The 22,864-nt window shown below is 37.5% G+C and overlaps 1 protein-coding gene across 3 annotated transcripts in view; it reads left to right on the top strand.

Moving 5' to 3' along the window:
- PTPRB (protein tyrosine phosphatase receptor type B) overlaps nucleotides 1–19,547 on the top strand; it is a 175,794-nt gene extending 156,247 nt beyond the window's left edge. For all 3 annotated transcript variants that reach the window (XM_056800732.1, XM_007503048.3, XM_056800733.1), the window contains 2 exons: nucleotides 10,846–10,966; nucleotides 13,379–19,547. In XM_056800732.1, coding sequence (XP_056656710.1) covers nucleotides 10,846–10,966; nucleotides 13,379–13,401 — 144 coding nt within the window. In that variant the 3' untranslated portion in view covers nucleotides 13,402–19,547. The remainder of the gene's footprint in view (nucleotides 1–10,845; nucleotides 10,967–13,378) is intronic.
- The last annotated feature ends 3,317 nt before the right edge of the window (nucleotides 19,548–22,864 follow it).

Here is a 22,864-nt window from a genome sequence, read left to right as displayed (position 1 = left end):
AGGCTACACAAGTCCATCTCAGAATCAATTGCCCTAAAACCAGGAAAGAACAAACAGAAAAGGGGCAAATAGGATGAAAGAATGTGGTTTTTAAGTGCTGATGCTCATGGCCACATGATGGCCAGGGTAGAAAATGGATGAGCTTCTATCTTCCAGTCTTCTTTATAGGGAGTCATAGAGTTGCATCTTCCTACTGCCTGAATGGTCAAAGGAAGACTAGGGCAAGGGTAAAAGTCAAGCCTTGTTTTTAAAGGTTCATCAGGTTTGTTGCATAATGGCCAAAAAGGGGATTATCTCTAAGCCCTGTTAGCATTCATTCATGAACATGTGGTTGACTAGAAGAATTTTAGGAAGCAAGAAATGCAGCTTTGCACATGCTATTTTCAGCACCCAGATATGAATAACCATGCTTACAGGTAATTTTTAGATGGATTTGTAATTAAGCAATCAGAATGTGAATTGGTAAACAGTTAGATTCTACTCCCTGCTAAAAGGAATTTATTTAATGTTCACTCTGTCTCCTTAGGAGCCAAATTTCTAGGTTAGAGGAAGTTAAGTTGCTTTATGAAACAGAGCAGATAGCTCTTGCACTCCATCTCTTTAAGAAGCCCTCCATAAAAAAGGAAAAGCAGCAGTTAGTTCTGGACTCCATATTGCTCTGACTTCCTTGGGAGCAGAGTTTCTGGGTCCTTCTCTTAGACAAAAAAAGATTGGTTAGGGATTTATGAGAGTTTGAGGTACAGCTATGAAGTAGAGTTAAAGTCTGATTGTGGAGAGCTGTCGGAGGGGCTCTGTCCACTCTCTCTGACTTGGGGGCAGGACCTGCATCAGTGTTTCTCTGCCAAGAGATTCTGACAGTTATATCTGACAGCTTGATTTTATATTACTCTAAGGAGTTCATTGTCAATTGAAGGTTCATCAATTAGCATAGGTTAGTTAGATAGGGACCATTAATATAAGATAGGGAGAATAGTTTAAGGAGGCTTGCTTGCAGGCAAGAAGAAGCTGCAAAGAAAGCAGTTGGGTTGGGGGTTTTATTTAGAGATTTTAGTATAAGGTTAAGAGATTTCCTATCCTATTCCTAACTCCTGTTCCTATTCCACCTCTACTATAAATATATAAGGGTTATATCAAACTGCTTCAGGATGTTTATCAATTGTCTACACAATAGTTTAACCCCCGAACAACCATCTACAAAATAGGTTTAATATGACAGCTTTAGCTTATCAATATTAATAAGCTTCAGCTTATTAATAACAGTCTCCATTTACCCATAACATCCCTAACCCTTCAACTTGACTCTAGCCACCACCATCTCCAATCACGTGTTATCTACCTCCTCTATGCTTATGTGTTCTGTAGGGGTGTTGGAGATTCATTACCCTCCCCTTAGAGCATAAATGGTGCTGATGGTGTGTAAGAGGAGGCAGGAAGCAATCTGTTCAAGATGGTGGACCCTGAGCTGCTCCCAGCTCCTACATTAGACCCTCAATGTGTTTATGTTGGCATCTCCTCTGCCTGTCTCTTCTTGGAGCCAGAAGTCAGGCTTCTCAGGGCAGGAGACTCACTCTTCCTTTTCTCATTGTTATTCCTTGAAGGACAATTTCTACAATTTTGCCAAGAATCAGACTCTTGCTCACCAGCCAAGAGTCTGTATACTCTATTTTTTTTCTGTTTTGAATATCAGGACATTTGTCTTGTTCCAGTTCTGTGTCTTTCTTCCATTCTCCAAGATCTTTCAGAGGTCACTAGCAGCTGTTCAGCAAGCACATCTAAACATCCTTTCTATACTGGAGGGTATAGTTCAGTAGAGCTTGGTGGCATAACAATAATGATGATATTAATAATTGCTATATCATATATGTAACAATATAACAATAATATAACAATAGTATATAATATATAACATTATACAAACAGATACATAATATATGTAGCATATATTACATGATAATTATTATAAATAATAACAATGATGATGATGATAGTAACTAACATTTACATAGCACTTAACAAATATTATCTAATTTTATTCTCGCAACAACCCTGGGAGATAGGTGCTATTATTATCCCCATTTTGTGGATGAGGAAACTGAGGCGAACAGATTTTAAATGACTTGCTTAGAGTATCTAGCAAGTGTCTGAGGCCAGACTTGACATCAGGTCTTCTTGACAGCCGCCCAGTACTCTATCCAATCATCACTGATAGCTAAATATTCCCTCACCATTTTCCTTACTTATTTTGGCCTCCAACTCCCTATTAGCCAACTTTATTCTGTCCTTTTTAGTTCAAAGACCATGCCTCTTGGTAGGAAAAAAAAATAAACCAAACACAAAATAAAAGTTGAGTAGTTCTGACTTCAGACTTCTCTGTTGTCTGTTATCTTGTCTAAAGAATGTTCTGGTCCCTTCTTTAATCCTTTCCTTTTCACCAATATTGCTAAAACAAACAAAATTCCTTTTTCTATGCTTGGTTTTATTCTTGGCCATCCTCAACATATTCCGTGTGTTAGCGCTCTCCATACTATTCTAAGATCCTCATGGCTTGCTTTTGAATTAACCCTTTGTTGTCTGCCCTTACTTATCTATCTTTGGTCCATATCTCTCTTTTTTTTTTTTAATCCTTACCTTCCGCTTTGGAATCAATACTGTGTATTGGTTCCAAGGCAGAAGAGTGGTAAGGGCTAGGCAATGGGGGTTAAGTGACTTGCCCAGGGTCACACAGCTGGGAAGTGTCTGAGGCCAGATTTGAACCTGGGACCTCCCATCTCTAGGCCTGGCTCTCAATCCACTGAGCTACCCAGCTGCCCCCACATCTTTTTTTAAAATACTAAGTTGTTTAAACTTAAAACTCTCCCTTTTTTCCTCTCATTGGAATTGTGTCCTTAGTATTTCATTCTCAAGAATGTAATCTCTCTCCTAGGTTGACTTTCCTCATTGACTTTTTAAAAAGCCCTTACCTTCTGTCATGGAATTTATACTGAGTATTGGTACCAAGGCAGAAGAGTGGTAAGGGCTAGATAATTGGGGTTAACTGGCCCAGGGTCACACAGCTAGTGTCTGAGACCAGATTGGAACAAGACCTTCCTTCTCTAGGCTTGGCTTCCCTTATAGATCTTTAGTCCACAAAAGCCTACATATCCTTTCTCTGAGCACTTTAAAAATATATTCTCTTAAAACCTGGGGTGCATGTCAAATCATCATAGAATTTCTTATCCTCTACCATAAATTCTAAGATGGAATAGACATTCCCTCTAAAATTCCCCACCATTTCCACTCTGGCAACTGGTTTCTTTAGATCCAGAACAGAAGTTCCACTTACCATTTCTTCTACCGCTGGCTGAAAGATGAAATTATAATTAAAGCAAGTCAAGAAATTATTAGCTCTTCTGCTCTGTGCTTCAGCAGATGGATTATTGCTTTGATATTTGAAGACCGCCCCTAACCCCAAATATTGCTCTATCATTCTCTTTTTCCATGCTATATATGCTATATTTACCAAACTCTGCATCTATTTCTGAATTCTTCTTATGGAGCCTATATTATATTGCAATGACAATATTGCTTCTGTTTTTTAATCCATTGCTTATCATCTTGCTTCCCTTCCCCTTGTTCTCTGACAGGTTCCTGGATTTCTTTAGACAGACAGACAGACAGACAGATAGATACATAGATAGATATATAAATGGACAGATAGACAAATAGATAGAGAGCACTACTAGATCCCCTACCTTTAACTTATCTTTATTTTTTTGAAAACTTTATTTAATTAGTCAATTTAGAAATTATTTTCTTTATTTTTAATAAATATACCCTTCTAGAATAACATTCTTATCCTGGGTCTCATCCCACCAAGTGTCAGTGACAAATATGAGTCTAAATTTTTCCTCCTTGCTCAATAATTTACCTTGTTTCTTTCCATACTTAGTACATTCTAGACAATCTGAAGCCATGGGCTCCTTCCTTGGTTTTTGTCTCCTATAAATGTCTTAGCATCTTGACTACTATTCTTCTTCCTACAATGCAGAGACACTCAATGATATCTAGCTTGGATATATACTGAATTTTCTCTTTCCCTTTTCTTTTTAAATGTCTCTCTGATTAGATTTGTAAGACTCCAGACTAATACTTGGCAAATAATCTAAAAATGTGCCCTCCATCCCTGGCCTGTTAGTCCTGTATATTTTAAACTGTGGTCCAGAAATATAGATCCTCTTCTCAGATACTTCCTCCTTAATCAACTGATCACTTCTTAAACCTGCCTTTTTCATCTGATCTTGTCTTTGATTGGTTACAGTGAAGGAAACTCCACTTAGGTCCCTAAAGTCTTCAGTTTCTTGCTCAAGATTTTAATGTAGAAAACATTGCTAACAATTGTGTTCTCACAGCATCATCTTTTCCCCCTTGAATGACCATAAATAGAAAGTAGTCATCTGGTTTGACAAACATTGGGAAGTTCTTTGTTACATCCTAGATTCCTGCCCTGAGAATTCCATCCTCTGATATGAATGGCTCATGTTCTGGAAACTGTTTATTTTACTGCAATCATATTTCTTTGTCATACATTGCAACTAAGAGAAAATGTTGTTCAAACAACAAGTACATTTTCCATATATAGCAATCCATGACTCTCTTCCATTTTTTTTTGGCCCTTGTGCCCACCATTGTACCATTCTAACTGAGGGGTATGTGTAGAGGAAACAAATTAAGAAGGATATTTAGTCATCATGTTACTAAGGAATCACTATTAGACTTCTAGTTAAGATGCCAATGTTAAAGAAAGGTTATAAAGGAATCCAGCTCTCCCACATAAGCTCTAGCAAATATATGAAAAGAGGCCCATGGCAATAATAAAGAAAAAATGAAAAAAAAAAGAAAACAGAACTATAAGCTCCCCCATCAAGCTCCAAACAGCATCAAAACAAAACAAAACAAACTGCCAGAAGCCAAGGGAATCTGGGAGAGTAATTACTCTGACTGGAAAGTTTCGAGGCAGCTTGTGTTTACATAATGGGGATCTTGAAGTCAAATCCTAGCCCCAGTCTATCAGAACAGAAACATGAGATAGAGCCAGGTACCACAGATCACTGTGCCAGGAGAAGAGGTCTAGCCATGCATTGCTCAGAGTACTAAATGCCTCAACAGAGGCCAACTCAGGGGTGGGAATCCATGTTAGTAGCCATGAAGATATCACTGAGGCCACTCAAGATCCCAAAGCACGGACTGAAAAAGCTTACAGTTGGTAGTTGTGGAAGAAGAAGGAAACTGGAGCTAATTGAACCTGTGCCTTCCATGAACAATGAGAAGTCTAAAAAAAAGATGCTAGGGTTTGATGTGGAAGGTGGGACCTAGCACCTGCCACCATATCTAGAATGGCATTGACTTTGGCACTTAGATAACAGACAGTATCCAATAAATCCAAGATTACCAAAGGGTACTAGCCTCAATACAAAGCGCCAGTCTAGGACCTGAGGCTAAAAGTAGATGTGAAGAGTAGAGAATATTAAACACTGAAGAAAAACTTTGAGTTAACAGAAATCTAAGAAGAAGCCAGAAGATAGTAAACTCCACAACAACTACAAATAGAACCTCAAAGAGAAAAGGAAAAAAACAACTTGGCCATAAGCTAGAAGAAATAAAGCATAAATAGAAAATTAAATAATCAATTAAATCAGAACACTAGAGGAAACTAATTAGGAGAATAGTTAGATTAGTTAGAATTTAAGGTAGAAATATTTAATCAACTCATCAACTTCTTGAAAAAACAGAATGGATCAACTAAAAACTCCCCTCAAAAACGACAAGAAATATTGGAACAACAACTGACCTGGAAAAAAGATTGAGAGGAAAATTGAGAATCATCCAACTTCTGAAGACCATTATTTAATAAAAAATGCTTATATGCCATATTTCAAGAAAACAAAGAAAACTGCCCAAATCTAATTTTACCAGAGGGTTAAGTGAAAAAAATGGCACAGAATGCACTGATGACCCTCCCTGAAAGAAATCCCAAACTGAAAACCCTTAGGAATATTACAGTCCAACTCCAGAACATTCAAGTCATAGAAAAAAGTCTTCAAAAAAAGAGTGCCAATGTCAAGGAATGTTGAAGTCATACAACAAAATGCTGGGAAAGAAGAGAAAGCCTTTGGATGTACTCATCTAAAAGTCAAAAGATAAAATGTTAATGACCAAAGATAAACTTGCCCTAGAAAACCTAGTATAAATCTACTGAGTAGGGGATGGAGGGAAGAGAACTTTAAAAGAATAAAAGACTCTCAAGCATTCCTAATGAAAAGACCAGAACTGAGTCAGTACCTTTGAAAAACAGAGAGACCAAGAAAAGTGAAGAGATTTAAGCAAATGGAAGTATCTAAAGGATGAAAAAATGCTTATATTCTGATGGGAATGGGGTAGGAAGAGTCAAATATCCCTTCAGAAAAAGGAGAGGAACTTAATATTTTTCATATATGATGGGCACTGTGCTAAGTGCTATATAAATATAAACTCATTTGATCCTGTTAAAGTAGATGCTAGTGATTCCCCATTTATAGTTGAAATCAAATAACTTGCTCAGAGTTACATAGCTAGTAAGAGTCTGAGGCTGGATTTGAACTCAGATGTTCCTGACTCTAAGCTCTAGACTCTATACCACCTAAATACTATTTAAGATTATATAAATATGGAGAAAGACATAGGGAGAGAGGACATCACAGGACCCTCAGTCTTATCTGAACTAAACAAAGAAGAGATGAAAACACTATCAATAAACACTACTGAGGAATGAGGGCAGAAGAAAAAGAGGCATAATAATAAGGAAGCTATGTATGGAGAGTCACTGTCTCATATGAACTATTCTTTCCCCCCCTGTTTTGTAAATATTCATGTTTGAGGCCCTTCTAGTTGAAAATCAAAAGCAGTTTTTTAAAAGTAATACTCAATGTCTGACAATTTATCTATTATTATTTTTGCATCCCTAAAATGCATTTTCTTTTTTGTTAGATGAGAACAAGTGTTTTGCTTTTTAAGGGGTCTTAAATCTTTTTTTTTTAGCTGAATATGCTTTTTCTTCCTGGTTATATTGAGTTTCCTAATGACTGGAACCATATCTTTTGACTCTTATTCTACTATATTGTACATTCAAGAATAAGGGAATGTGTCTCATTTTTCTTTGATTCGGCTGCAATGCCTGGCACAGTACATAGTGGGTGTTTAAAAATATTTTTGGAATGAATAATTTCCAAAAAATACCATCACAATTGGCATTCTGGAAAGAGTAGCAACTGAGGATATTGTTGATTGACTCTCATCATCGGAATTAACATGATATGAGAAAAAGAGCCTAACCCTATTTTCTAATCCTCAGAACATAGTTTAATGTGTTAATGCCAAGCCAGCACCAACAATTTGGGGTTTTTTTCTTGGCAAAGAGATTGGAGTAGTTTGCCATTTCCTTCTCTATCTTGTTTTACAGATGAGAAAACTGAGGCAAACAGAATTAAATGACTTGTCCAAAGTCACCTAGCTTGTAAGTGTCTAAGGCCAGATTTGAACTTTCAATAAGATAACTCCAGGCTTGGCACTCTATGTCCTAGGCCACCTTGCTGCCCCATGTTCCTACTACTTCTACTAGCTCTTCTTCCTTCATGGAAGGTGTATGTTGATGGATTGTTGAGTAGAGTTACCAGTCTCATTCACAGGTGGCTATGGTAGTTCCAGAGTAACTTAATTTCCTATATAGAATTTAAAATATGAGTCATGCTTTTTTTTTTTTAAGCCATTCTGTAACTTCAGGATTGGGGATGTGGAATAGCTTCTCAAATTAGCAACAGGAGGCTGTCATATGCTAGAAACTGTTCACTGTGAAATTCCCTCTAATTTCTAGGCAGTGGGGAGTGAGGCACGCATCACAGCCGAAAAGAAAAAAAACGATTTGGAAACGGAAATGCAGAAAGAAGTGTTGTAATTAAAATTGATGCATATGACTTTGTGAATGACTTGCTAGAAAAACATCCGGAGCTAATTATTTTCCCCAGGTCTGATTTCTGAAATGACTAGAAAAGCTAAGCCTAACTTTCAAGCAGGAACCAAGCATAAAATTATCCCCCAGAGCTGGGTGTGTATCCTGGAAGGGGATTTCACAACTTCTCATAATTCCAGTAGGCTTTCTATACTAACTCAGACAGATGAGTCAAAAAGCCTATTTTTCAAAACCCATCAACATGGCAATGCGAGAAATACTTTTCCAGTTGAGAATAGTGCTAGACTTGGAATCAGAGCCCTCCATTTTCTCTCTCTCTCTTTTTGAAATTAGAAGATACAATTACATCATCTTAGAGGTCCTTTCCAGTTTTAAATCTCTGACCCAATGAATGCATTGTAGTGGGGACACCTATCTCCATATAGAAAAATTTGCCATCAATGATCAGAGGAAGGGCTTCTGAGCAGACCAAGAGGGGCTAAATGGTCAGAATAAGGAGGTGAGATACACTGTGCATTCAACCCATGTATGCAGGCATCACACACAGTGCTCTGCCATAGTATCATGGTTCATTTATTATACAGGTTTTCAGATGCATACACACAATCAATTCTCTACATATGTGACATTCTACAATTTGATTGGATATTGTCAAATCACCTAAACAACACTCTTGTGGATGTTACTACAACAAAGAATTCTGTGATCATTTACTAGCTTTCTACAACAGTCTGTGATAGATATGATTAATGTGAATAAAGTCATTTGTAGGTTAGTGCTCCTTGACCTGCTGAGAGGATCATTGTACTTTTGGTCACCTTTCACTATCCGTCATAATTGCTTGGGAGATGAACAACAAAACATCTTCGCATCTAGGTGTGAGGACTTAAAGCAGACCAGTTTGGGGGTTTTCCTCAATTTACAAGTTCTGTTTTTCTTGTGTTACTTTGAAGTGCCTAGCAATGCTGCTGGGCTTCTGTTCCAACAAACTCATTGGAGTGTGGTAACTGTAGTATTATAGTACTCAAGCTTTTTTCCGGTGTTTATTGTAGGGCCTTGGAGCGTGTCTTGTGCTTGAGAAAGGAGGGGTCATGGGAAGTGGGCTTTAATTCTATAACTGTAATCTTTTCGGGATAATAACCCAAGGGGCTTAAAGTAGGGTATATATTTATTGATCCTATAAGTATTTGCTCTCATATTATTTCTCCTGTATTGGGAAGAGAATAATCATAACAAGTCCATCAGTGGGGAAAATTTGGGGAGAGAAGACAGAGGGAGGGATCAGCGGGGGGCCCTCATTCTGGGGTCTGCTTTGCTGACCTTCCTTCCTTGGACCATGACCTTGTCAACCAGTCAGGGTATGATGGGCTCCGGCAAATTAGGGCTCAACCCCAGGCTTCCTAATGCCCACAGACTAATTATCTTTATTTCCACTGAGATACACTGCCTCCTCCCTGCTTTCTGATTTCCAAGGACATCACAATAATATCAATAAACATTTATTAAACACTCTGTGCCATGTCCTTTGCTAAGTATAGGCTAGAAGTAGAAAAAAAGGCAAAAATCAGTCCCTGCCCTCAAAGACCTCACATACTAATGGGGAGAAAATATGCAAACAACTATGTACATATTGTATAAGTGTAAATTATTTTTGTGGTCACATTTTGTATATAATTGGCTGGAACCCCGCCTCTATCTCTCTTATCTCACAGCTGAGTTAGCTCCCTTTTTACTCTAGCTTTTTTATTTTAGTTATTATTAATAAATCTTATTAGATATGATGCTTGCAGTTATTGCATTAATTTTTAAGCTTACAATATACTATAAAGGGTTTACGGGAGGTCATCTCACAATGGAGGGGAGAGAATGGGAGAGGACTCTGGCAGAAGGTGGCATTTAGGGTGAATCCATAATCAAGTCAGGGAAGCCAAGGGATAGAAGTGGAAGTGAGGAGAGGAAAAGCATTCTGGACATGGGGCAGCAAGGGAAAAGATGCAGAGGCCTACAGGTCTTCATTTCTATTTGAGTTCAATACCACGAGTCTAAGGGGAGAAGGGATAAAGATTATCCCCACTGGCTATCTTACTATAACAGAAATATCCATTTTCAGTGAAAATTCTTGGAATGTCAACCCCCTCCTCTCAGTCTGCAACTTTGATGTTTGGGTTTTGTTTCTTTTTTTCTCATTTCCAAAAGGTTTTTGAACCACTGTGGAGATATAACCTAGCTAAGGCTATAAGATGTAGGTATCCTCTTTAGAAAGGGAGACTCAGTAGAGACAAAGGTTTCTGGAATGGAATTTACCCTTTCAATAAGGGAATTAAAAGAGAACCATAGAAACGGACCTGGAATTATGTGCTCTACATCTCAGTTCCATCATCATCATCATCATCATAATTCATATAGCATTTATAAATTTTGCCAAGCACTTTCACAAACACTATCTCATTTGATATATAAAACAACCCTTGGAGGTAAGTGCTGTTATTATTATCCCTACTTTCCAGATGAGGAATTGGGGCAGACAGAAGTTAAGTGATTTACCCCAGATCATACAGCTAATAAAGTACCTGAGGCTGGATTTGAACTCAGGTCTTCCTAACTGCAGACCCAGTGCTTTATCCTCAGTAACACCTAGTGGTTTCTTCACCTTGAAGCCTAAATAAAATTCTTTCATTTTCTAACTTCAGATTGCTTATTTCAAAATCAATGATGTCAAGAATCATCTGTCCTAGGAATTGTGGATGAACTCATAATCTGATTTGCCTATCACCAAGAAGCCTCTCGGTATTTTCTGAGAATTTCATCTGTTTCTACAAGTTTTGCCTTATCTTTGACATGTTTCCTTATTTTCTCTTTTACAGTGCCAATATGTATATCTACATCAGTGTGTCAGAGATGTCTTAAGAGCCAGGAAGCTTCGTAGTGAGCAAGAAAACCCTTTATTTCCAATCTATGAAAATGTGAATCCAGAGTATCACAGAGGTGGGGTCCTAATCTCAAGGACTTCTCATGGTTTCTATTTTAAAGGACCTTATCACACAGTCTCATGATATGCAGATTCTATTTCCTGTTGATCTCATCCATCCATCTCATCCCCATTCTCCACTAATCAGAATCTCTTCTCACTTTCTCATCCCTCGTGATTCTTATACAAGTCCTTCCTTTCCCTAAGAGAATCTATCCAACATGCTGGAAAACTTTCATCTAGGTCACTTAGTCTTCATCTTTTTTTTTTTTTGCAACATGGATCCCTTTGGCAGGCAGTCTGGTGAAGCCTATGGACAAACTTCTTCCCAAATAACACTTTTAATGATTGGAGGAAATGCTAAATTTCAGTAAGAAGTTAAGGAAAATAATGATTTTTTTTCTCATCCATGTTCATAGACTCTGGAAAATCTATCCATGCATCCAAGTTAAGAAGGTCTAACCAAAGTCTTTTAACATGGTGTGGGCTATATTCTCACCTGTTACGCTTTATTCATTTAAAAAAAGACCTTCTATCCTAAGTATCAGTTCAAAGACAGAAGAAAAGTAAGGGTTAGGCAATTGGGCTTAAATGACTTGCCAGGGTCATATAGTTAGAAAGTGTCTAAAATCAAATTTGAACCCGGGTCCTCCTAACTCCAGGCCTGGTGCTCTATCCGCTGTGTGACCTAGCTGCCCCTTGTTATCCTTCACACTAAATGAGGAATCCATCACCATTTCCAATCCTATATTTCCAGGATGTTTTCTTTATGCACTTAAGTGGAGATAGGGATGGGGATAAAGAGTGAGTTGATACAGAAAACATTCTGGTGAGGAAATTCTCTTTATCAATGCAAGCCAATACTTTTTCAGCAATTTATCATCTTAAAGAGTTGACTAGCACTGAGAAATTAAGTGACTTGCCCAAGGTCACATAGGCAACATATGTCAGAAAAGTTGAACCCAGATCTTGACTTTTGATACAGAGCCCTAACCACTATCCAGAAGGCCACTGTCAAAATGAGCCTACCGTTCTCCCATTGACACTTTCTCTCATTGATAGCTTTCTTTAATGATGCTTTGCAAGGCAGAGAGAACTTGGCCATTGATATTGGGAAAGTATATTTTAATTGGGTGGGAGGAGATGCAGTTGTGAGAAACTCTTTGGACCAATGAGCAACTGGAAGGACTTGAACAGATGGGAACAGACAAGCAGTAGGGTAGAGAGGGATAAAGGGAACGGAGGTTTATACTAAAGAGAGGAGACACATGGCAGGAGTTACAGGAATATGTATGTCATACAATCTCTTAGTCACCATCACAAATTGGTCCAAGGCCAACTCCAGGTGGTGGTATGAGATTTGGAATTATTCTTCCTTGGGCCAGGAAATGTCTATTAAAAGAACCAGGGATCTGTATATTTTACAAAGTACTGAAACAATTTTCCTGGAAAACTGTATTTGTAGAATTTTTAAAAAACTAAACTATGAAGTCATGGAGTTTCAGGTTAATGTCAGAACTCCCCTACCATCATTTCTGATTGGCTTTCCAATGGCCATAGTTCTCAGGGTTTTAGATTTCTCCTCTGTGTATTATTCCCCATTCCCTTGCTCTGAGTGGTTTTCCTGGTGGCTGTATCCAAACTTCCTCTCATCCCCCACATCCTAGGAAGCATCTTCTATCCCACCTTCTGGTGGTTCAACAATTCAGTAAATTGTGTCTGCTATGTTCCAGGCTCTGGGGACACAGTGGTAGAAATGAAATAGTCCCTGCCCTCAAGAAAACGATCTTATATTAAGGAGGACGAGTCTCCATAATTATCTGGATGAATAAACTCACTACCTCCTGCTGACTAGGTTTTTAAGTCTTTGAGACATAGTAGGAGCTTCCAAAGCCATAGTGTGGCTTCAGCTTAGAACCTTACCAGAGAATTAAATAGTTAATGGTGTATAAAATTCATAACTATATAAGGGGGACATGCTATTTAAAGAACTCTCTTTGTACATGAGAACATCCTTTTGAATTACTAGTGCACTAAGACTTTGGGCGATGCTAACGGTCTTGATAGCACTTTATGGATATTCTCTCATTTGATCTTTATAACAGTCCCATGAAGTAGGCACTTGGTTTTACTTTTATTATCAATCTCAATTTACAGGTGAAGCTCAGAGAGATTAAGTGACTTCTCTGTGGTCACACAGCAGGTGGCAGAGGCAGAATTCAAACCAGGTCTTCCTGAGCTTCCTGCTCTAGCCCTCTCTGTCTTCATCATGCTGATGCTCCAAAAGCCAGGCTGCAGTGTACCTATCTGCCAAGCCTACTCAGCATTCATTGGTTCTAGACATCTTTTTTTCTTTATAAGCTTTTGATTTCATGGAAAACTCCCCGCTAGCTGCCAAATCTAATGACCGTTTGTCTTCCTCTTTCCAGATGCTGTCTATTCAAGGCATTAAGAATGTAGCAGAGATCTCTTTGGATCAAGCCCATTCACTGTGTGACTTTTTTGTTAAACTCCATATCCAAGAGAGGTGCCAGTTATTTCTGTTGATACTGTGTATAATTTATTAGCCTAGGAAATTTGAAAAGAATCTATGTAATTTAAGTGTAATGGTGATTATTGTACATAATTTGTATTTGGGATAGTCTGTAAATATGTATTTTCACAATGTTTAATATTAAGCTTCAGATAATACTATTTTTCCATCCTAAAGTTTTTATAAATTGTTCTACATAAATGGCTTTAACCTGTATGACAGGAGTACTGGTGGAATGTCTGTGTTGGCTTTTTTTCGTTGTCCCTTAATGTCTGGGGGCAACCTTTGGGTTGTGAGCCCTTCGCTCATTTGATATTCAAGAACAAGAAAAATCTCCAAGTAGATAAGAACTTAGGAGGAAAACCAGAGCATCCGAGCCGCCCAAATCCCAGACTGCGTAATGAGAAAGGCTAAGTGAGACGATTAATCAAGCCGGTGTGTCTCCAGGCTCTTAATCACCAAATATGGAGCATCAGCAGAGCTCTTTCATCAGTGGGCTATGGCTCCCCTGGCCCTCACCAGAATTCCCCAATGGCCATTTCAGGGTCTGCGTATAGCTAAAGACTCATTTACAGAGAGTCTTAGTCTGAAATGCTGAGGGCTTTTGATGGTTTCCACTCTGAGAAAAAGCAGAATTCCACATATAAAGAAAAATGCCCACAGTAAGCCATTTCCTGAAAACTCAGTGACCACAGTACCGTGAAAAAATAGGATGCGTGCCGCTCAAGGCTAGTTCATCGCGCATTATACATAGCAGTATGTGTCTACACAAAAAGTGCGTGTATGAAGGGGTGACTATCCACAGGGAGCCCCTTTTTCTATTATGTTCTTGTGTGAATGTTTATATGGACATTTAGCAAGTCCTTTGATTTACAGGGAGTTATATTCCTGGAAAAGGTGCTTTAAATCAGAATGATGTAAATTTTATCTGGTATTTCCTGATAAACAAAGTTAAAATTGGAGGGGCGGGGGGAGAGAAGGGGCTACATTGGAGATCTTAGATCTACTGCCAGCTTTTCATAGAAATGACCATGTTTAATCTGTGATTCCAATTGATGGCTGTATGCTACATGATGTATACCTTATTTACTAATACAAATGAATTATGGTAATACAATAACAAATGACAAAAAAGTGTATTTTATAGGGTCAAGTTATCTTTGAATAATATACAGAGTCCTTATCTTAGGTCTCCATAATTCCTCCTATTTTGCCTCCCATAAATCCCTCTTATAGGAACAAATCTCATAAAATAAACATCTTTATCAAGATCATGAAAAAGTCTCCCCCACCTCTCTCTCTCTCTCTCTCTCTCTCTCTCTCTCTCTCTCTCTCTCTCTCTCTCTCTCTCTCTCTCTCTCTCTCTCTCTCTCTCTCTCTCTCTCTCTCTCTCTCTCTCTCTCTCCCCTTCCCCTCCTTTCTTTCTCTGGTTGCCTCTCTCTCTCCTTCCCTCCATTCTCTCTCTGGTTGTCTCTATATGTCTTTGTCTCTCTGTTTCTGTCTCTCCTTCTCTCTCTGAAGTGTCAAGTTATTGGTTTTCAGCTCTATTCACAGATTCAGTGGTGGGTACGCTGCCTTCTAGGCTTCCACATCACCATGTGTGTCATTGTCAAAGTGCTATAAGGGACGAGAAGTATTTCTATAAAGGGGCACATAGCTAGGAAACGTCTTCCAGTGTCATTTGTAAATTCATGTCAAGGAATAACTTGGCCGCAACAGAAATATAATCAGATAAATACTAGGATGAATGAAAGGACTAAGGGCCTTGTTAACATGGAGTTATGGAGATTACACAATTCACATTCACCAGGTCTACATTCAAAGCTGCCTTAAATTGAGATCCTGTGTCAGGACAATGAGAAAGAAGGAAGAAAGAAAGTATGAGTATAGGAAAGTGAATGAAAAGATAGAGAGGAGCAGAAAACAAATGAGTGTTCGGGGATTCATAAAGTAAAAGGTTTGTCTGTCTTTGAAAGGAGATTATAATCTGGAATCTTTAACTTTTTTTAATGCAGGCCTAGGATTTCATCTTGGTAGGAAACTCCTTGTGTGAGCAATCCCTCTACCTACGAAGAACCCTAAACTCATTAATAACCAAGGTTTAAAAAATTGTCCCAAGGGTGGAGAGATTAAGTGATTTCCCCTCCTAGGTGTCTGCCTCTCAGAGGCAGATCTTCCTGACTCAAAGACCAGCCTTCTCTCTATTATGCCACAGTGCCTCCAATCTAATATTTTTTTTCTAAAATATATTAATGTATGGAAAGACAATGGAGTTTCTCCTATAAACTGGATGTTCCAATTAACATGAAGAATCCATCACATTTAAAATGTTTTCCAATTACGTTTGAGGGAGTAAAACTACATATTAGTTATATAAATGATTTTGTCTAATATAGCTACAGCCTCATAAAGGCCAGAACCCTGAAAAGCCTGCTAATTGCTTAATACTAAGTCATCTGAGCCTGGGGAAGAAGCACAAACAAAGAATTAAAGCCACATAGCTCATTAGCCTCCCCTCCATCTCCAGTCTGTGACAGCAAATCAAGCTCTGAGGGGTGGAGGAAGAGTTCTGATAACTGAAGGCTGGACAAATGAGTTCGTTTAGTCTGGTCCATAAAAAAGAGAAAAAGAAAGAAATCTATTCTTCCAATAGACTTGACTAATTTTAAATTTCCCTAGCAACAAATGCTTCACTTCTCCCATAATGATACTAAATACATCCTCCAGTTGATCTGTTTTATAAAAAAAAAAGTTTCCTTGATACTCAGCCCAATTTTATGTATTTTCATTAAGGCTCATTATGTGCTTCTCATGGTAAGTAACCCATTGCCTCTCTCGGTATGCATGCACCTGCCTGTTTGTGTGCTGCTTGCAATCACTGTCTCCTGGTGCCTCCCAGGGATCAAATGTTAGGAGACTATCATACAGCATCTTAGCAATCATTTATCCAACTATAATTAGCTCCTTTACCTCTCATTAAATCAAAACTCTTATTTCTCATTTTATCATCCTGTTGTATTTCTTTGGATGGGGGCCAATTTTCAATGTCACCCATCTAGGGCAAAGGGCTCTTAACTCTTTTTTGGCAATCTGATGAAGCCTTTGGACAGAAAAATGTTTATAAATATGGAAAACAAAATGCATGGGGTTGTAAAGGAAACCAATTACCTATTGAATTATAGTTCTCAAAATATTTTTAAAAACAAATTCATGGACCCCCCAATCTACTGAAGGTCCCCTGAGAGATTGGATTCATGGATGGATAAACGAATTATGTAGTTTAGCCAATCAGTAAGTCAACTTGATGAAACAATTGGTTTGACTGATTATTTTTATCAACCATATTGATCACTATTCAACTGAATTGACCCCTAGGTTTGGCATGCTGGAACATAGCTAAGTAATCTTCAACAATCCTGGGTGATTTTTATACCTTTTAATTTGGCTAGATCATAATTTGAATAATAATATAATTTTTAGTGTTGCCTTGATTATAGGAATCTGTTCAATTCTAAAAATGTTTTCAGCCAATGGAAATATTTCATTCTAAGATAATACACTTGGCTTGTAGGGAGACTCCCAAGGGAAAACAAATGTCTTTGGTATATTTTGGTTGTAACAGATGCCTCACAGTTCCTCTTTGGGATATAAAATACATATTCTAATTGATCTGTTTGCTAAGGTAAGCATCAGAGGTAGGATTTGAAACTAGATCCTTTGACTCCAGCATCAGTGTTAATGCCATTGTAGTTTAATAGCTAGATATTGAAATTAAGCATACATATTTGGGGATGCTCTGGCGATGAGTTATCAGTATTCATGCTCCACCCTCCACAAATGGAAAAGCCTGTTTTGATGAGAAAGGCTCAACCAATTTCTTTTTTTAAAATGGTTTTTGTATTTCTGGGTGTCCCCTTTAATTTAATTGATAAGGAGTACGTCTCCAAAAGAGACTTAGTTGCATGAAGTAATTGTGCTTTGCCAAAGAGGTTGCTTTTCTCCTAGACAAAAGACCCAAACTCCTTCTCTAAAAGGGATATCTGATATTCTTGGAAAATCACAGGAGGTGACTGGTTGGTCCCAATCCAAAAGTATTTTCTGGTGCCATATATTAAAAGGTGGTGGAAAGAGTTTTGAAAGGAGTATCATAACAAGCTGCCATATGTAAGCAGGAAAACAGTATTCCTTTTATCAGGCAAGATGCTCTCCAAAAACCTTTTCACCTATTTCTACTAAAATATACTTCCACATCTCTCACTATGACTATGCAAGGCTGCAGTATTTTTATAGCTGACTATTAAATTGCACTTCTTGAACAGGAACCCTGTTTTATTTCTCTTTGCACTTCTCGCAGGGTATTCTATATCATCAATGCCTAATAAATGTCTGTTGGATGGATTGATGGATGGAGAGATGGTTAAGTAGCTTAGCCAGCCAGCAAGTCAACCTGATCAAACAATTGGTTTGACGGATTATTTTTTTCTGCCATATTGGCCACTGTTCAGCTGACTTGATCTCTAAGTTTGGCATGCCATGACACAGCTAAGTAGTCTTCAAAAACCCTTGGCAATTTTCATGTTTTTGAAAATTTGACTATTTCATATTTTGAATATAACTTTTGGTGTTGTCTTGATTGTAGGAATCTGTTCAGTTCTAAAAATGTTTCCAGCCAATAGAAATATTTCATTCTAAGATAATACACTTGGCTTGTAGGGAGACTCCCAAGGGAAAACAAATGTCTTTGATATATTTTTGTTAAGATAATTTTATTTGGTGTGTGTATGCATATGTTTGTCTGCATATGATTTGTGTAGACACTCCCATTAAGTGAGGACAATGTTGGTTAATGCTCTTAAAAATAGCATTTTATGCGATTGAAATAAAAGGTCTATTGCCAGTTTTTTCATAACCCATATGCCAATGCTTCAGAAAGTCTTCCTATCACATAGAATACTAAAATAAATTACGCAGAACAGAACAAGTCATACTGTGAACAATGTCAGAGAAATGCAATTTCTGCTGCTGTGATTATTTATGTAGCTTAAAATGTGATTGGTAAATCCTTCCTAGAATTGCCCCAAGAAAAATTTGTGGTCCCCACTTCATGCCTTTAAATAACATCTCTTAGGAATCACCAGTCTCCCAAACCCAAGGAAGCTTTCTTTTACATTCACATTCCATTTGATAGTGGCAGTGATGGGTGCTCATGAACACTTACTGTGAAAAGCTTTGTGGCTTCAAGAGTTTATATATCAAAGTTGACCATATTCATCCACTCAATAAACTATTTTAAGAAAACCTTCATCAGTGTGGACCAGCTAAAGAAGCACATATCGTTTGCTCCATCTCTAGTTTGCCAATTCTTCCTTGGTACAAAAAGGCACCAGTCACCTTAAAGAGGGAGCAGATGTGCAAAATAAAATTGTTAAAAGGCCACTCACGAGCCATGTTAGTGCAACGGGTAAGGCTGAGATCCCAAAAGATGTTTGACCCAAAACATTACCTGAGATATGCAGTTTGTAAACACAATGAAGGAAAAGAGTGTTCTTCATATTTTGTTGGTTTCCCCATCAGAGTATAAAATCTGGTGCCTTGCATGTAGTAGATACTAAGTGTATAGTAGTTGATTGAAAATGTCTCTTGGGTATGGCTTTGGTATTTGGCGTACATTAACATGAAATCTCCTGGATGTTTCTGAAGCTTTTCCTTGGTTTATTTGAAATGTAAAGATACCCTGTGAGTGTATCAGGTGACTGAATTCAATATGTTCTATAATAGAGCACTTACTTTTATAGCTTATGAAATTCCATTCATTCTTATTCCTACAAATCGGACAATGAAGAGAGATCAAATAGTGGCTCTTTTTTCCATGCTATATAATGTACTCTCTCCATGGTGTTCTTAACAAACTGTGTCTGAACACAGAGCTATATTAGTGCTGTTTATTTAAATTATATATTTCTTAAGTATATTTTTATATTTGTAACTGCAGTCCAAAAAACTGTGAGTCTATTTTATACATTTTTTCCAGTATATCAGGAATAAACCCAAGGTTCATTAAAGAAGGTGGTCCTGTCTTCCATTTCCTTTATTGTCTTTTTGCCTTATGAATTCGGGACATCCTGTGGCGTGGGTGAAAGGTGAGAGGAAACTGACTTTTAAATGAGAAAATCTTCAGAGTACATTAACATCAGCAACCACTGTTGCCTTAACCTTTCTACCTGTGCAAGGGAAGTTGGATGCCTCGGGTGATGTGTATATGATCAAACTAGCCAAGGATGCTCTGCGCCTACATTCCTGTTTTTAGCTCATTAGTAGCCAAAATGTCATCTATTATCAATAGGGCCGTGTCATCTTCAGTGACTCCCAATTCCCGGAGTGTCTTTATGAGTTGGACCTCTCTGTGCCCCCTGAAAGACACTCACACATTACTAGTACAACCGGTGACATTTGGCAAAAAGCATCTGTGCTGACGTGCTGAACAATAATTTTGCCCTTTGCCTTTCCATATTCCAAATAAAAGATTGGTGTCACTCTTCACGATGATCTCATTTCTCCACAATTTACTCAAGGGAGCCCTGACATTTGGGGGGGAAAAGCTGTGATATTGGGTCTGTACACCCAAACTCGCTTGAAAACAAACATACATAATTGAAATAATATTTGGAATGTTTTTAAAAGGCCATTTCCAGAAAATAGATGGTTTCTGACTGATTCCAACCTTTCAATAGCAGTTAGGCGCCAGGAAAGGAAGGCCCATCTGTTGGAGTTCAAATCTGGCCTCAGAAACTTACTAGCTGTGACCTTGGGCAAGTCACTTAATGCTATTTGCCTCAATTCCTCATCTGTAAAATGAGCTCGAGAAAGAAATGGCAAGTCACTCCAGCATCTTTGCCAAGAAAACTCCAAATTGGGTTACAAAGAGAAGGTCGCGCCTGAAAAAGACTGAACAACAATAGCAACCTTTAAACACATAGTTTGAGAAGCAGAAGCAGAGAGAAGCTGTTGCTTTTTCCTTTCTTTATGAAAAAAAAAATCCTTACCTTCTGTCTTAGAATTAATACCGAACATCAGTTCCAAGGCAGAAGAACAGTAAGAACTAGACCAAGGGGGTTAAGTGATTTACCCAGGGTCATACAGTCAGGAAATGTCTGAGATCAGATTTGAAGCTGTTTATTTTCAAAATAAATGAGGAAGAGAAGTGAAAAGTTATAAGTCACATTTATTTCATACAGAAAAGGAAAAACAAGCTATACATAAGAGAGTCAAGCAATTTCACATTCAATCCTCTTTTTTCCATTCTACTTTGTATATAAAAGCTCATTTTATTTGATATTTAAGTTTAGAAATTAAAATGTAAAAACAGCTGATTGACAGAACTTACCTTTTTAAAAAGAGAGAGAGGGAAGAGGTAAGGTAACAACTGCTCAGATTTACAAAGTGAAAATGTGGTAAATGGTCTGAGTATTACTATCCCCATTTCAATAAGGTACAGAATTCGAACTGTAACACGCCTTTGAAACAGAAGCTTTTACTATGTTGCCTTTGATGTAAACAGGATTGAAGAAACACAGACTTGTAGCCAATCCTTTCATTTTACAAATTGAGCAAACTGAGGCTCAGAGACTCAATAAAGTAACTTGCCCCCAATCCTACCCAGAGTGAAATGGAACTCTTGGCATTGTGCATTGTTATTACTCATTTTTTAAATTTTATATATCATAACTATATTTTTCTGAAATAATTGATATTTATAATGTTTTAATATAGTCTTTCTATATTGAATAAATTTATTTACATTCATTCATAATTTTTTTTGTATACCTACTATGTGCAAGGGACAGTGCTAGCCACTAGAGAGAGGCAAAAAAAAAAAAGAGAGAAGACATGATCTCTGTATTATGGAATTTAGAGCTTAATGCTACGTGATTTTAGATTAGTAGTCTCAGAAGATTTTTTTTTTGTCTCAAGCAGTCATCATATTCTTATTGACTTTTTTTAAATCCTTATTTTCAGACTTAGAATCAATGCTGTGTATTGGTTCCAAGGCAGAAGAGCAGTAAGAACTAGGCAATGGAGGTTAAGTGACTTGTCCAGGGTCACGTTGCTAGCAAGTATCTGAGGTCACATTTGAACCAGGACTTCCAGTAAATATCAATTACCTTCCTGCCCTGCTTATTAACTCCTAAAATTGAAAATGAATATTAAACAGGAAAAAAATTTAGACTTTCTTTTTTTCAGGGTTCTGGAAAAATCCACTAATAACTGATAGAAAGAAATCACCTAGAGTTCCTGAGGCTGGACTGGAAACTAATCTTTATGCATAGTCTGTTTGTAACTCTCTCTTACAACCTTTCAATGGCTCCCTATTGTCTACAAAGTTAAGTTAAAATGTCTTAGCCTAGCATCCAAAGCCTTTCCCTAAATTCAAAGGGTTAATTTAAGATCAGAGGCTTGTCTCTCCCATTGATTCCACCACATTTAACTGGAAACAGTCTTTATATCCAGGATTCATTACCTTTTTTATGTTATATACTCATTTCATAATCTGCTGAATCCTACAGACATCTCAGAATAAAGATTTTAAATGCATAAAATAAGATAGAATTATAAAGGAAACAATAATATAAATATAAATAAAAGAATTATTAAATATTTTGGGGTAAAGTTCATAGCTCCCAGGTTAAAAATTCTTCTTCTTAAAAATATATTTTATTTTCCCAATTACACATAATAATATTTTTCAACATATGTTTCCTAAAATTATAAAATCCAAATTGTCACTCTCCCTCCCTTCTCTCTCCTCTCTCAGAGATGGTAAGCAATTTGATCTGTGTTTCCATATTGGTTATGGTTATAAGAGAATACTCATATAAAACCAAAACTCCAAAATAAAAACACAAATAATCTAAAGAAAAAAATAATATGCTTTGATCTGCATTCTGACTCCAGCAGTTCTTTCTCTGGAGGTGGAAAGCATTCATTGTATTAAGTCCTTCAGAGTTGTCTTGGATCATTGTATTGCTGAGAGTAGCTAATTCTTTCACAGTTGATCATCATACAATATTATTGTCACTGTGTACAATGATCTCTTGGTTCTGCTTATTTCATTCTGCATCATTTCATACATATCTTTTTAGCTTTTCTGAAATCATGCTGCTCATCATTTCTTATAGCACAATAGTATTCCATCACCATCACATACCACAATTTGTTCAGCCATTCCCCAACTGATCGACATCCCTTCAATTTCCAATTCTTTGCCATCACAATAAGTGCCATTATAAATATATTTGTACAAGTGGTGTTGCAGGATCCAACCATGTGCAGTTTCACAGCTCTTTGGACATAGTTCCAAATTGCCCTCTAGAATGGTTGAATC

This window comes from Monodelphis domestica, chromosome 5, assembly GCF_027887165.1.
Source record: "Monodelphis domestica isolate mMonDom1 chromosome 5, mMonDom1.pri, whole genome shotgun sequence".
NCBI lineage: Eukaryota > Metazoa > Chordata > Mammalia > Didelphimorphia > Didelphidae > Monodelphis > Monodelphis domestica.
This window is presented reverse-complemented; position numbering and strand designations above follow the sequence as displayed.